The sequence below is a fragment of the Melitaea cinxia genome, chromosome 11 (genome assembly GCF_905220565.1).
Source record: "Melitaea cinxia chromosome 11, ilMelCinx1.1, whole genome shotgun sequence".
Lineage (NCBI taxonomy): Eukaryota > Metazoa > Arthropoda > Insecta > Lepidoptera > Nymphalidae > Melitaea > Melitaea cinxia.
This window is the reverse complement of record NC_059404.1, coordinates 12,601,458-12,616,274: the sequence shown is the minus strand read 5'-3', so window position 1 is coordinate 12,616,274 and position 14,817 is coordinate 12,601,458. Positions and strand designations below refer to the sequence as shown.

At 30.5% G+C, this 14,817-nt stretch overlaps 1 protein-coding gene across 1 annotated transcript in view; it reads right to left on the bottom strand.

Annotated features, from left to right (window-relative positions):
- LOC123657622 (cuticlin-1) overlaps positions 1 to 14,817 on the bottom strand; it is an 86,282-nt gene that overhangs the window by 962 nt on the left and 70,503 nt on the right. Inside the window, exons 6-11 of the mRNA XM_045593143.1 lie at positions 12,035 to 12,211; positions 11,353 to 11,475; positions 2,042 to 2,150; positions 1,541 to 1,765; positions 863 to 1,052; positions 92 to 385 (exon numbers count right to left, since the gene is read on the bottom strand). Of these exons, the coding sequence (XP_045449099.1) occupies positions 92 to 385; positions 863 to 1,052; positions 1,541 to 1,765; positions 2,042 to 2,150; positions 11,353 to 11,475; positions 12,035 to 12,211 (1,118 nt within the window). The remainder of the gene's footprint in view (positions 1 to 91; positions 386 to 862; positions 1,053 to 1,540; positions 1,766 to 2,041; positions 2,151 to 11,352; positions 11,476 to 12,034; positions 12,212 to 14,817) is intronic.

Here is a 14,817-nt window from a genome sequence, read left to right as displayed (position 1 = left end):
TATGTAAAATATATAAGATATGTAAAATGAACTTTCTTTGCAACTGCTGAAACCTACTAATTAAGTACTAATATATAAAGATTATACGTACCTCTTCTCTTATCCTTCCACTAAAAACGGTAACGGGTTCCCTTGTAGGTCCAAATGCAAGGTCGGCTTCTGAGATGACATCGTAAATGCCAGATACGCCTACATCTGCAGATCTGGCGTCTCTAACCGTGCGGCGTTTGCGTAAGGACCTGGGTCCAGCAACCGCTGGTCCAATTGGTTTAGCTGGTACTACACCGTCCCCTGATGGTTCATTTTCTGCAGTAATTGGTTTATTGGGACCGAAGTTGCGTGGACCGTGAGGGAAACGCTCGTCGCTTAGGTCAGATGGTCGATCCTGAAATTGGATAAAAACGTTGTATAAAATTGAATCCACTTAAGTGTAGTTACTATAATATATTGTATATAGTCAATAAAAATTATCACAAGTGAACATGAGACAACACACACATATAATGCGACATTTTTTCGCCAATAAGGCTAATAATATTACGTTTTGAAAAATTCATCGTCCTCTTCCTGCTAAAAAAGACGATTTCTAATACCTTATAACTAATCTTCATAATATAATTTATGCAACAAAATTAAACAACACAAACAAAAAAAAAGAAGAATTCTCCACTTGACGTATTCAAATTGTTCAGTAACAATGGGATAATATCAAAATAAAAGATAGTTGGAATTTTAAGAACATACTACACAAATTTTCCAACGACCTGAGAAAAAAAATGGATTTAAATTTAAATTTTAGGCAACAAATGGACTAAGACTAAAAAAATGGAAAAATACTACAAAGTGACTTAAAGATCATTACCGTGAACGGTCTCGCCAGTGCTTCCATGAGCTCCTCCACAGCGGACATGCGGTCGGCGTGCGGCGCCGGTTGCGTTGGATGAGGAGCTGGCGCTGGTACCGCGTCACCTGACACCTCGTCTCCGAACGCCTCCAGGGGTAGGTGGTGATCCTCAGCTAGACTTAGGTCGGATTCCTCGAGTGATGAATCACTGTGAATAAGGTCATACTTAACATATATTGCTTTTGTTGTGAATCAAAGCAAGACAATGTCTGGTTCTGTTTTTCAAATGATTCTGGCGGATAATCAAGCAGGTATATTATACAGGAGATAAATGTATAGATATACAATCATGTGTATGTCTATCACGTAGAAATATATCTTACAAGTAATGGTTGAAAATTTAAGATTGTAAATATCGGCCTGATTGTGTGAGTTTTTTACGATTAATTTTATTTTATTAGCTTTTCATTTTACGTCTTTTGAATAAAATAGAAATTCTGCAAGTTAATACTTTGAAAGTTTATAATTTTTAGAATATGAGATGGACATACGTAGATTCTTAGAAACATGTTTTTCCGTAGATGACAAAGATATTGTTGGTATGTTATTTTTAAAACCCAAATTCTTAAATCCAAAATACGGAAATATAATTATTAGAGTTACATTATGAAACATTATTACTAAAATTATCTTTACCCAATATCGTTATGATCTTGATGTGTTCTATCATCCTTTCTGTCTAAAGCACCATGTCCTTGAGGAGCGATGCCAGCCAACTGGCAGTGATCCAAACATCCGTGTCTACAAATTTCCACTTTACATCTGATGTGCACGCTCAGAGCGTCAGGGAATTTGAACGCGTGGAAGAACGCGTAAGTTATTACCGTTGCACGCTCGTCTGCCGCTTTCGCTTTGAGGAATCTGGAATTGTAATGTGATGTGTTAATATAAACTACCAACGTTACTTCATCGCATTGTGTCTATGATTTTGTTGAAGAATGAAAAATAAAATATTATATACTTTACATATTTAAAGTGTATTTAGGCATGGAACTGGATTTTTCTGGGGAAATCGTTGTCAATAAGATTTAATTTTGAGTTTTAATTTTGTTGAGAGTTTTTACTTTCTTTTTTAAATTTTCATGAGATAATTTTAAAGATTTCATATGTCCAGTAATTTAGATAAGACGGTCATACCTAGATATCATTTTAGGTCGTAAAACGCAGCCATATTCATCTGACAGTTGTATTATATGACCGGAGCCATCGGATGCTGCGCATGACTTCACTCGCATGTCAAATTCACCTGAAAGAAAGAAAAGCTACTTTGAGAAAACTAATTTAAGCTAAATTTTTTTTTTTTTTCTATAATTTCGTTTAACATTTATTGCACCTTGACATTTCTAACTTATCTTCTAGGCTTAAATCGTTGAGTAATAATAAAACTGTAATGAATACGATATTAAAGTCTTAATTCTTTGAAATAAATAATTAAAAGAATAAATGTTCCTACAAGTAGTTCCTACATATATGTTCTTAAACATGCAAACTAGAACTTTTTAGAAGTGAAAGATAAAACAACTTTAAATTCCAGTACATAGCCAAACATATTTCTCTTAAAATTGCGAATTGCGGTAAAAACATTGTTTAGATTTGAGTCACGTACCGAGTAACCACAACGGTGGCCATCTTAATGGAAACAACCCAAGACGCTAACTAAAACACAGCCTACCCAGTTGAGCGTTAAGTGAAAAGTAATTAAAATGAAATGTGCAAACCGCATCGTACCGTGAACACGGAAATGCATAAACAAATAAAAATCTATTAAAAGCAAGATGAAATTATTTGTACGTTTACTCATGAAAAAATTGCAATTTTTGTATTGACAAAAAGGATATATCTTATCGAATTTTATAACAAGGCTTAAAGTATAGGTACTACTCGAATTGTTATTTTGGAAAAAATGTATGTAGTATTAAACAAAAATAATATACATGTTCATTATTCAAAAATTCGATTAAAAAATTCGATATTCAAAAATGTTTAAAAATAATATAATCGCACATTTCAATTAATATTTCTTTTATATTCATAAAATAATTTTACAGTTGATTCTACATTAAAATATATAGACTACCTATGTGTAGTAAATTACCTATTTAATAAAATCAATTTTATACACTTTTTAATGTATAATAATTGTATCGTACTAACATTAGTTATTAAGTTATTAAATGTTACTAACATTTGTATGGATTTAAATCTAAAATTAACAAATTATTATTATTTTTATAAGTCGTTGTGGACACAGAAGGAAACAGGGTTTGAATTCCAAAGTCAAACAAAAATTAAATAAAGTATTTTAATTATTGACGTATATCGGTATCTAATATTTATATTAATTTATTTATGTATTTAATACATGCATGTTTCCTTTTTTAGTTTTATTCGTGCACTGTCCTGTACTGAATAAATTGCATAACCTAAGGTTATCAGCAAGAGATTGTCCGTAGCAATAAGGCTTCATACTTCGTGTTTCTACGTTTGTATATTTTACTTTTGTAACGTATAAAATTTACTGTAATAAGATTACAGCTTAGTAAAACTAGACGATACTGTAGATACATAGCGCAGATTTTAATATGGTATTACATTTTATTTTTAGGAATGGATTTTAACGGCATAGATATATTTTAAAGATCGTATTATTATTTTTTTAAATTACCATGAAAACTAAGAACAATATTAATCAAAGAGTTATAAAAAAATATATGTATTTAGACAACAATAATTAATCGTAATTTGCTTGTTTCATATTTCTCACGTTCGATTTGCTTTCGTTCAGTCGAAATGATCGTTTAATCATTTTAATTGTAGTGTGGGAAATAAAATCTTCACAGTACCATACCGATATCTTTGTAACGAAATTGAGTTCATTAAGCGCTGTCAGCATACGTCTGATTGAATAGAAAAATTATTTTAATAAAACTAATTGATGCCTAAGTGATTAGCGGTATTATTAATTTTCGTTTGTGTAAATATTACATCTTAATTTTCAGTTTAGTTTAATAAATGTGTATTTAGTTGGAGAGTAGGAAATACAAAGAGCAGTTACAGCGACATTTATAATTTTTTTTTATTTTAGTTACTATTAAGGTACCTAATTATTATTATATTATTGTTTCCTACCTAAGGAAGGTTATAAAAGGTCCAATAAGGTCATTAAATTTTTAACTAAATTATATGTTTATTACAGCAACGTTGTAGTTTGGTAAAAACGAGTAACGACCGTGTTTATCAAACTTGAACCTAAGGGTAAATATTTAAACACATTACTAAATTATCCGTTAAGTTTTAATCATGTCATTTATAGACTTTTATGTCAAACTTATGTAATTTAAATATAAGATTTATGTGATGTTCCTCTACAAAACACTTAGACTAGTTTGACACAATTTCTATATACTTTAAGCAGACACGTAAAACGTAAAGTAGCTGAGAGGTCGTTGGGAAATACTGATACGACACGAACCGTATTTAAATAGCTCTTTAGGTCTTTCTTGATTTTAGATGTGACACAAATTTAAAACACACGTAGGTAAATTAGTTACAAATATATTTAAATAAGTCAAGCTATAACTTAATGGCCGGTAAAACATATTACTATAACTCGAAAAGAGAAATAATTTCGGTTTAAAAAAGAATTTAATTTGCCTAGTCAACAATTAACATAGACAATTCTACATATTGAGTCTGTACAATGTTAATAAAACAATTGCCAACGCCCAATTGATTATGTCAAGTTCTTCATAAAACTTCTTTCTTGTAAATATTGGATTAAAACTCAGTTCTAGCTAGACGCGATCCCCGTTTCCAGTTCTTCCACAAACCCTGTACTGTGTACAGGGCTGTCAATGCATAATCAATAATATCAATTAATACGAAAATGACGTGTATTATATTATAATGGCCGCTTTTGATAATACTATTAACATTATCTAAGTATTTTATTATAATACAATACAGAGGTTATATCAAGTACCTTGAAATATTAATCTCTCACGAATTCATTTCCACTTCTAATTGTAAACTGCTGAAATATTTCATAAAAACGTTTAATTATAAAGATATATGTACAAATCTAAATCAACGAAATAAAACACGAAAAGAAAAATTAATATAATTACACCTGCTTCAAAATTATGAATACACATTGTCAGACACTAATTTTAATATTTTTTTAAACTAATTTTTAATATTTTTTTTTTTCATTTCATCTTGAAGGTAACGAATGCAACTTTAATTATTTTCCATGAACCCGTCAACCCTAGCCGTCTCGACCCGTTAAGCAAACTCATTCGTACGTATTTGTCCAGTTTACTTTTTACTATTATTTGTACCGTTAACGTGTGTTTGCAAACTATTATTACCCTGTTAGAGACGGTTTTACGAGGTGTCACTGATAATTCTACGGACGATCAAGCGTTTTAGGTATTGAATTAGCTGGATTAGATAATATATACGATCAAAAAATCACGCGTGTATGTTAAAAAGGGGTTTCATTTTCTTACAACTTTATAAGTTTTAAAAATTATAATGAATCTATTTTTTTACAAATCTGAACCATCCCGGCATTATCATGATGCTCTGAAGAATAGGTACATTTAGTCTATATACGTTAACTATGTAAAGATTTTCCGTTTTAAACTCATAAATTACTTATATACAAAATTAAATCTTTAAAATAATATTTAACGTCAAATTCAAACGAAAAAGTAGAAGAAATAAATTGTATATATTTTTACATAGTTGCGAACAGCTGTCATAGAAATAACGCAAACCTACTTGCTTAAAAATTATTCACAGAAATTTATCATATCTACCCACAATATAATTTAACAGTTATAACTAAATTTTTTACCAAAATTTAATACACGAACTTAAGACACTTTGATTCTTAAACCATACTCTAAACTTTATGTACTTGGTGGTAAGAACAGAATTTGAATACAAATCTTATAAAATAATAAAATGTACGGAATTAAGTTTTAAAATATTTTTTATATCCATCAGTCATTGTTTCGTGATAACTTTAAAGTCTTTTTTACATTTAAATATCTTTGTGAAAACCTTTTTTTTTGCAATAAAAGTTAATTAGTTTATTTTATGTTTTACTTTTGTAGTGATTTTTTAATGTTTATCAATTATAATTATCATATTAAGCAAATTATAGTACATAAAAAGTTAGTAGTTATTGAAATAAAAAGTACGATTTTATAATGAGTATCTTCTCTTCTTTTTCTTATTTTAAATTTGGTAATTGTTGTAAATCATTTACATACAAACACGTCAAAATTGCTACACATATTTTCATTATACCAACATTTTAAGGCAGTTGTTTCTATTGCTTTCTTTGAACGTATTAATATCGTCTTTGTAACTTGTAAGTCAATTTATTTTGATGGTTACGGTAAATTATGCTACATCTTCTAGAGGTGGTTATCAGCGTATATGGAACCGGGCTGTTCATTTGTTTAATATAAAAAGATTCTGAAATATGACGAACCAAATAGGTATGATTAAGTAACTCAATAAATGTTTTCACAAGAGTATCTACGGAGATTCTTGCTAATTCTCTCTACAAAATCTACATTCCGAATCTGTGATAGCATAATATTTATCATGTTTAAATTTTGCAAGGACTAATATAATTATTATTTGTAAAATGATGATTCATAGTACTTGATGAAGATTTTTTTTTATAGTAAAATCTTCATGGTATATTAATATAACTATGACATAATTTAATAAAATACAAACAGTATACAAACAGAGTACAAAGGTCACTGCGTGAAACAGCCTCTAATACATAGATACAGAAATATCCGTACTATATAAACATGAAGTAAAATTAAAATAAATAATAACTATAATTAACACGTTAATATACATTACTGTACTTATCACCACTCATTAAAGTATGTGTAAATACGAATATTTATGACTTTGTCATAAATGCTAAATTCCGCATAATTGCCTTTGCGGGATTCGAGAAAACGTAATACTTTGAACGTATTTTATGTTTCGTTGCAGTTCAAATATATTTGCATATGAGTAAATTAGTTAGTCTAGGCAAAATGTTAACTTTAACTACAGTAAATTAAATTTATGCCACCGTTAAATAAAAATGTTAGGACTTTATTGTACCTTCCCGAGACGAGATAGGAACATAAAACAAAGTCGCTTCCCGCTGTCTGCACTTTAAAACTAAGCAAGGGATTTTGATGCGGTTTTCTTTAGTAAATAGAGTGATTTAGAGGAAAGTTTACGTGTTTAATACATTAATATATACATGTTTATATGTAAATACAGAAGTAGAGAAACAATAATAGTTTTTACAACCGTGTAAAGCCAGGGCGGGTCGCTAGTACTACATATTTCAAGTTAAATCAATAACGATGACATTTATTATGCTTGCGTATCATAAACTTTTTATTTTTGCCAGTTTTTAACCGGAGAAACGGCATTTAGTTGTATAAATTGAAAAATGTAGTACATTATAAACCCTGTCAAAAACAATTATCACAAAGTTTTTGATAAACTGATCTCCCATTGTGATATGGGTCTTAATAATAGAAAACGGTGTCTGACTACTGTTGTAAGAACGATAAAATAACAACAATCAGTATCAAAGATACATATTAAATTTTTGGAAATTTATTGTTTTCTACAACTATTATAATATTTTACGCTCATTATTTCATCGAAATTTTATGACTATAAAATTATGTCCAAAGGAATGTGTTAAGTTCATAAATTAATCAAATATAAATTGAATTTTTCATAAAAATCTAAATAATTATATTCTGAAGACGGATTAGCGCAGTGGTCAAAGTAAACAATCGTTAAAGAATAATAAAAAGTCTAAAAGAGTTATGGTTTTTTATTTTATTTTAAACCTGTATATAAAATACAACCATTAAGAAAAAAAATCCATATTGAAGTATCGGTTTATAAAAATTAAAAATATTATGCTAAAATGGTACTTTGTACTGTCCAAGAAACAAAATTAAATTATATATAAACTAAAATAACAACAAAATTAAACGTCATTAAGTTTATTATTATACTTTATATCTATAAATTTTCATCAATATACGTTTAAATGTCTAAAAAAAATTCAACGCTTTTTCAATTTAAGGTTCCGAATTGAAAACTACGGTTCCGTTTAGAAAACTATGGTTTTTATGAGAGAAAAAAAAAACTAGCGTGCATAGAAGCAAATAAGAGTAATATTTATTACTCTCTCACATTAAACTTCTTCTTTCGATTGAAATATTTACAACTTAACTTCGTATGTAGAGCTATAGATTCAACATAACATATAGACATCGAGGTAAGAAATTACCGTAAATTCGTCAGTATTAAAAGTCATGATACGAAAAAACTGCAAAACTCAACTATAATTGAAGTCAATTAGATCATTATTTTATTTTTTTGTATTTGAAAACAATTCCATCTTACAAAAGCATAATTATATTTTGTGCACGTAATTACTCATATCCGTTTGTGGGCATTATTTATTTAGTACTAGGTTGTTAAATGGGTACACTTTCGTTATGTATTGAAAACGCTTGGGGTTATCAGAGAGGTTAGAGACGGGCTAAAGTATCTTCTCGATTTCTATACTATCTATTATTAACACAAAGAACTTTCTTAAACCTGTAGATGTAGGTAAGCGTCCAGTCACACACAGACTTATATAATCGTTACATATGAGAGTACGTAATAAAAAAAGAAAATAAGTATAACGTGTGATATATTGCATATAATATAAACATATGCATGTTACACAATAAATAGTGATAAAGATTAATACGAAAGATTTATGAATTCGTTTATTAGCGATTGGTGTCATTTATGAATCATTGATTGTAGATTAGTTATGTCGAGTTTGAAAACTTAATTCGATTATTATAATATTAAACAGCGTATAGCCTTCGTTTATAAATAGGATATTTAAGTAATGAAAAAAGAGTTTTTGTTGATAATAAGTCCCAATCTATTGAAACATATAAATTCTTAGTATAATTATATTAGTACTATCGTTGTGTATATAACATAAAAGTCACTGCTTTAATTAATATTATAAAACTGATATATATTTTTATTATTTTGGAAAATTTAGTAATGTTTCGAATTCGATAAAAGAAATTTCAAATTACAATGTTATTTTAGAACAAACATTCAACAAAGGTCTTTAGACAAATTTTATTTATGCCTAGATACTTGACTTGCTTTGACGTGCTTCTTTACGCGTTTTACTTTTAAAAGATATGAGGTAAATATATTAAAACTCAATAAAAATCATTAAATCGTAACGGGTTTAGTCTTGAACACACATTACGTTTTTTTTTTCTATTTTTTTGTAAATATCGACTAGCAACGGTCTTTAAGTCGACACCGAAACTAAATCTATAATTTTTAATAACAGACATAAGTAATAATACACATGTTACGAACATCGGAAATTGACTTTGTTTTACTTCTTTTTGTTTTCAATTATACAATTTTCATCATTATAAAAATAGTTCATCATCATTATATAGTATAAAACAAAGTCGCTTCCCGCTGTCTGTATGCTTAGATCTTTAAAACTACGGAACGGATTTTGATGCGGTTTTCTTTAGTAAATAGAGTAACTAAATAGAGTTTATATGTATAATACGTGCATAATATAGTAGAGGAACACTGATAGTTTCAGAGGTTACTAATGTGATGTCGTAAATAAACACATTGTTTTGCGCTTACATTACAAATGTTGATTTTATATTTTACTAGCGACCCGCTCCGGCTTCGCACGGGTGCAATGCTGATACTAAATATACTACAGAATGTCTTTATTTTTAGTATGAAGCTAGCTTATAGAATGGTTATTAACATAATAACAACATTCAAATATGCGTCTTTAGATTACACGTTGTTACAGAATGCGTTGAAGAAATAAAGGTTCACTGCTCGTTCCCCGTAGGTGATAGCATCATTAGTTGTAGCCTGTATGTTGACCCGACTTCTTAATAATATTCGTGCCAAATTTGAAGTAAATCCATGCAGTACTTTTTGAGTTTATCCCGCACATACATAGAGACAAACAGACAAAAATTCAAAACACTATATTTTTGGCTTCGATATAGATTGTAGATCACACCCCAAGTATTCTTTTAAAAAAATATTCAATGTACAGTTTTGACTTTCCTACCATTTTATTATATGTATAGATATTTAGCATCAGCATTGCACCCCTGCGAAGCCGGGGCGGGTCGCAAATTTACTATATTTGCAAAAATATTTTGATGTGACCTTTTACTTAGATAAAAGAGAATTTAATCGAAATATTATAAAAAGAGATATAAGGTAGGCACTTACGTGTCACTGGCGAAGCTAGTTATGTAAATGAAAAAAAATAAAAAAGACGTTATATTTAATTATCTAGTATTCTAGTATCATTAAACATATACCTACCTATAAATCAATCACACCAATCAAAAAATATATAAAATATTTAAATTATTGGATTGTTCATTTCGATATTATGAATTATCTGGTGGAATAAGTAACTTTTTCGTTTATTTATAACAAATTTTATTATTTATTTCTATAAATATATTTTTGATTAAAAAATATATTTTGTTAATAGAGATGAGGTGATCTTATAAGATTAAGTTTAATACATATGTGCGGGATGTTTTTTAAACGATGGACATATTAACAACTGCGTCACAATATATTTATAATAATATTATGTATATTTACAAGAATATCGATTGTTTTGATATAAATAAGATAAGGAATAACAAAATTGTAACTCCACGTTTCCGACTGTGCAAAGTAAACGTCTCTTTTTGGGTTATGGTATTCGCGTGTATAATAAAATTCCATAAACGATATTGAAATTGCCTAAGAATAAATTTAACTTTGTATTAAAAAGAAATTAATAGCTAAGGCTTATTATTCGATGTAGGGTTACATAGATAATAAAGATGTGTAGATTTTGTAACGCTGTATTTCACGCAATATATTATCAAATTTGTATAAAAACACAGTTTATATATTTAAAGATTAACTGCGTAGTTTCTTTCCGGTTTTCTCTGCAAAATCTGCATTTCAAACCGGTGGTAGCTTCACTTTTAAAAATAATTAAAAGTTTAATTTGTAAAATGACGACTCGAAGATACTTTTGAACCCTTTTTGAATAAAGATATTTTTGATTTTGATAAAATATGATACAAACCATCCTAACCTTCCAGTTTATTTTATGGTTGTGTTGAATAAAATCTACTTTTCAAATCCGATTACCGATGCTGGGCGTCAAAGACCCCGATAAAGGCTTAAAGCAAAGTACGCCTCATGCAATTTTTTTTATCACACTTTGTTTAATCTATGTAAAAACGGCTTAAGGCCAATGAAGGCCCAAATCAACAAATAAAGGTCAATAATTCAGATCATACCTCGATAGTCGTTGATAGCAACCACAAGCGTGAGAGTCGAGCCGAGAGGAACGATGCCAGACACCGGCGGCGCCCACGGACCCTTGCCGGCTTGAATCTCCATCCAACAATCAACGTTGTCCCCTATTTCACAAGTATTTATTTATTTACATCTTACTAATATATTAGTACTTACAATAATGTAAGAAATATTAATAATTATTTCTAGAATAGAAAATATTACAGAGGTACAGTAATTTGATTGTACAAAAACATTTAGTAATTAACAATAATTAATAAGTATTGAGGAATACCACAATTTCACGCCATTTTTGGCGTGAAATTGTTGAAGCCTATGTCCAGCAGTGGACTGCAATAGGCTGAAATGATGATGATGATGATTGAGAAACATTTATTTTTGGTAAGAAGACATTTTAATTGTACGTAGGTATTTATATATTAGTATATCAAATATAGTTTTCATATTCATATAACGAGCTGGACTTCAATAACTAAATCACACCTTTAAGTTCAAAAAAATTCAAACATTTTTGTTTGTTACTATTATTTAAACGTATACATGTAACATTTTTATGTTACTAATGTCAAAACGATTACACGCGATTTCTCAACCTCGCAGGTGTGTTCGTTAATTTTAAAATCCGTCATATTTTATTTTTTAAGCAGCTTAACATCTACTTACCTCTGAAGTCTAATTGCACGACATCCAAATCTGCGATAACCATGGGTGGCTTGGAAGCTGTTTTTTCGTAATCGTTGAACCATTCGCATCTGAGCCTTTTCGCTTCATCCCATACTTCGAGTAGATCTTTGTCGTACTGCACTACCACCGTGTTCTCGTAGAACTGTCCGTGGAGATCTGTAAATTAATTAATGGGTAAGAAAATTATTTAGAATTTTTTTTAAAATAATTATTTAGAAAATTCTGATCCTGGAATGACGGGATAGTACTAGACGTCTATTAAGACGGATAAACAATTTTGCGTATCATTATATATAACCTTTATCGGTTCTATAGACTCAAAATTTAGTAGTTATTGTAATCATTACCAAAGTAAGCCCATCGACCGGTAACGTATAAACAACCGTGAAATTTCGCGATACGTATACAAAATGTGCATGTAACGGTAAAAAGTTTGGTGATGTTAGTAATTAGTAGAAAAACGAATAAAATATTTTTTATCTATATTTTTTTATTATACGCTTTAGGCCGTAATAATCTTACTGCTGAACATAGGCCTCTTTTCCCGTGTAGAGGAAGGATCAAAGCTTAATCCACCACGATGCTCCAATGCGGGTTGGCGGATATATTCCCTACTATGGGTAACGATCGCTATCAGGTGTACATGATAACAACCGGGACCGATGGCTTAACGTGCTCTCCGAGGCACGGTGGGGAGACCCACAAGGACTGCACAAACACCCAGACCACGGCAAACATCTTTATGGCCAATATATTTATATTGCCGTTTGTCATGTGCAGAGATCGAACCCACAACCACCAGTGCAACAGCCACAAAACAGTGCTGTGACCGTTGCGCCAACTTCTTTTATTTTTATTTTTTCTTATGCGATAAATAAATAGGAAATTAAATTACAAAATCGTAGCTTTGATATCAATGTAATTCAATATTTCTTGAAACATTCTGTAAATAGTTACAGCTATAAAACGATTATCAAGAATTTAATCAAAATACATAACATTAATTGTCCATAAAATTTTAAATTGATTTTACGCGTCGGCGTGGAAATAAAAACATTGCTGCTTTCACGAACCGTAATGAACTAGGATATATAAATGAACAAAACTTATCCATCGTCATTTAAGTTAATTATAAAGTGCACAACGTGAGTGATTTCACGAAGGTTTAATTTTTAAATCCTTATTATTGCTAGCGCTATACGCGGATGAACTCGCGCAAAAAGTTGAAGTCGTCCAAAGAACGCGGATCGAGCCAGAAGGCATGCCACCACTGGCGACGCGCAAGCGACTCTGATCCTCAAGAGCTGCAAGCTATCTCACTTATAGACTTGTGATTCATTAGGAGATAAATGTCACAGCTTGCGTCGCTAACGTCGCATCAAAACTCTATACTTAAAGCTATAAAATTCAATTTACATTGTCGTCACTCGTCAAGATTCGCCCAGTGTGCTTAGAGTCGTAAATAGTTGGTTGTGTCGGGAAGGAAATACGCATGAAGTTAGTGTATTCAGAATTGGCGTCTCCATGCCGGGCTGTTACGGGAATATGGGCCCTGAATGCCACGCTATGCGGTGTGGCGGGTGGCGTTTCTTAGAAACAATGCTCACACGACATTCGAAGAAGGAGCGGGTCTTATGTCGTCCGTTAGTCCACACCGGCCATAGAGGACGCGACTAGGAATCGAAACGAGAAAAACTTTACATTACTTTGTTAAAATGAGACCGACGTAACTTGGAACTTGATCGGGTGATTTATTGCGAAATGTTTGCGAATCGAAGATAATTACCGTCACTTTGAGCGATTAAATAATAATTAATGAGTAATTATGGGTGAATTCATAGCATTTAAGCTCGCTAAAGTTGTTTATAGCGCTATTTTGTTTGATAATAATTTATTTAATGCTGGGTTAGTATAAAATACATTCACATTAAGTTTACTGCTTTGCTTATTTTAATGACAGCTAAATGTTAATAAACGTATGATAATGATTATTAATGTACAAAACAATTACATAAATAACATGTAATAATATATAATAGCTAACTGTGCTCGCGATTTCGTCCGCGTGGAATTTTACAAAAAAGTTACTGGTCAGGTCGCCGAGTTATAAAATAAATAAATTTCTAAAATAAAAGTAGCCTAATTTACTCCTTACTATATCAGCTATCTGTCAGTGAAAGTCGCGCCAAAATCGGTCAAGCCGTTTCAAAGATTAGCCGGAACAAACAGACAGACAGACAGACAAAATTGTAAAAAATATCATTTTGGTATATGTACCGTGTATACATATGCATTCAGTAAAAAGCGGTTATTTTAATATTACAAACAGACAAAAATTTTATTTATTTGTATAGATAATAATCTCTAAAGGAAGGTGAAACCTACAAATATCTTGAAACTTCAGAAGCATTAGGCACTGATGACGGAGCCATGAAACAACTGGTAAAGGAACGAATCTTCGGCCGGCTGAAGAAAGTTCTCAACAGCCTTATATCGGGCGATTACAAGGTACGTGTCTTTAGCAGTTGGGTTATGCCCTTAATCGTCTATACATCTTATATATCTTTGGCATTTTGAGATGGACTAAATGGACTTAGATTCCCTTGATCGCTAAGTGCGTAAACTGTTAATAGTATATCGAATTCATCATCCTTAATCATCTCTGCTGAGATTATACATCCTACAAAAAAGAGGTGGTCGTGGCTTTTTAAACGCGAAAGACCTCCAGAAAGTATTTTTTTTTAAATCAAGAGCGATATGCA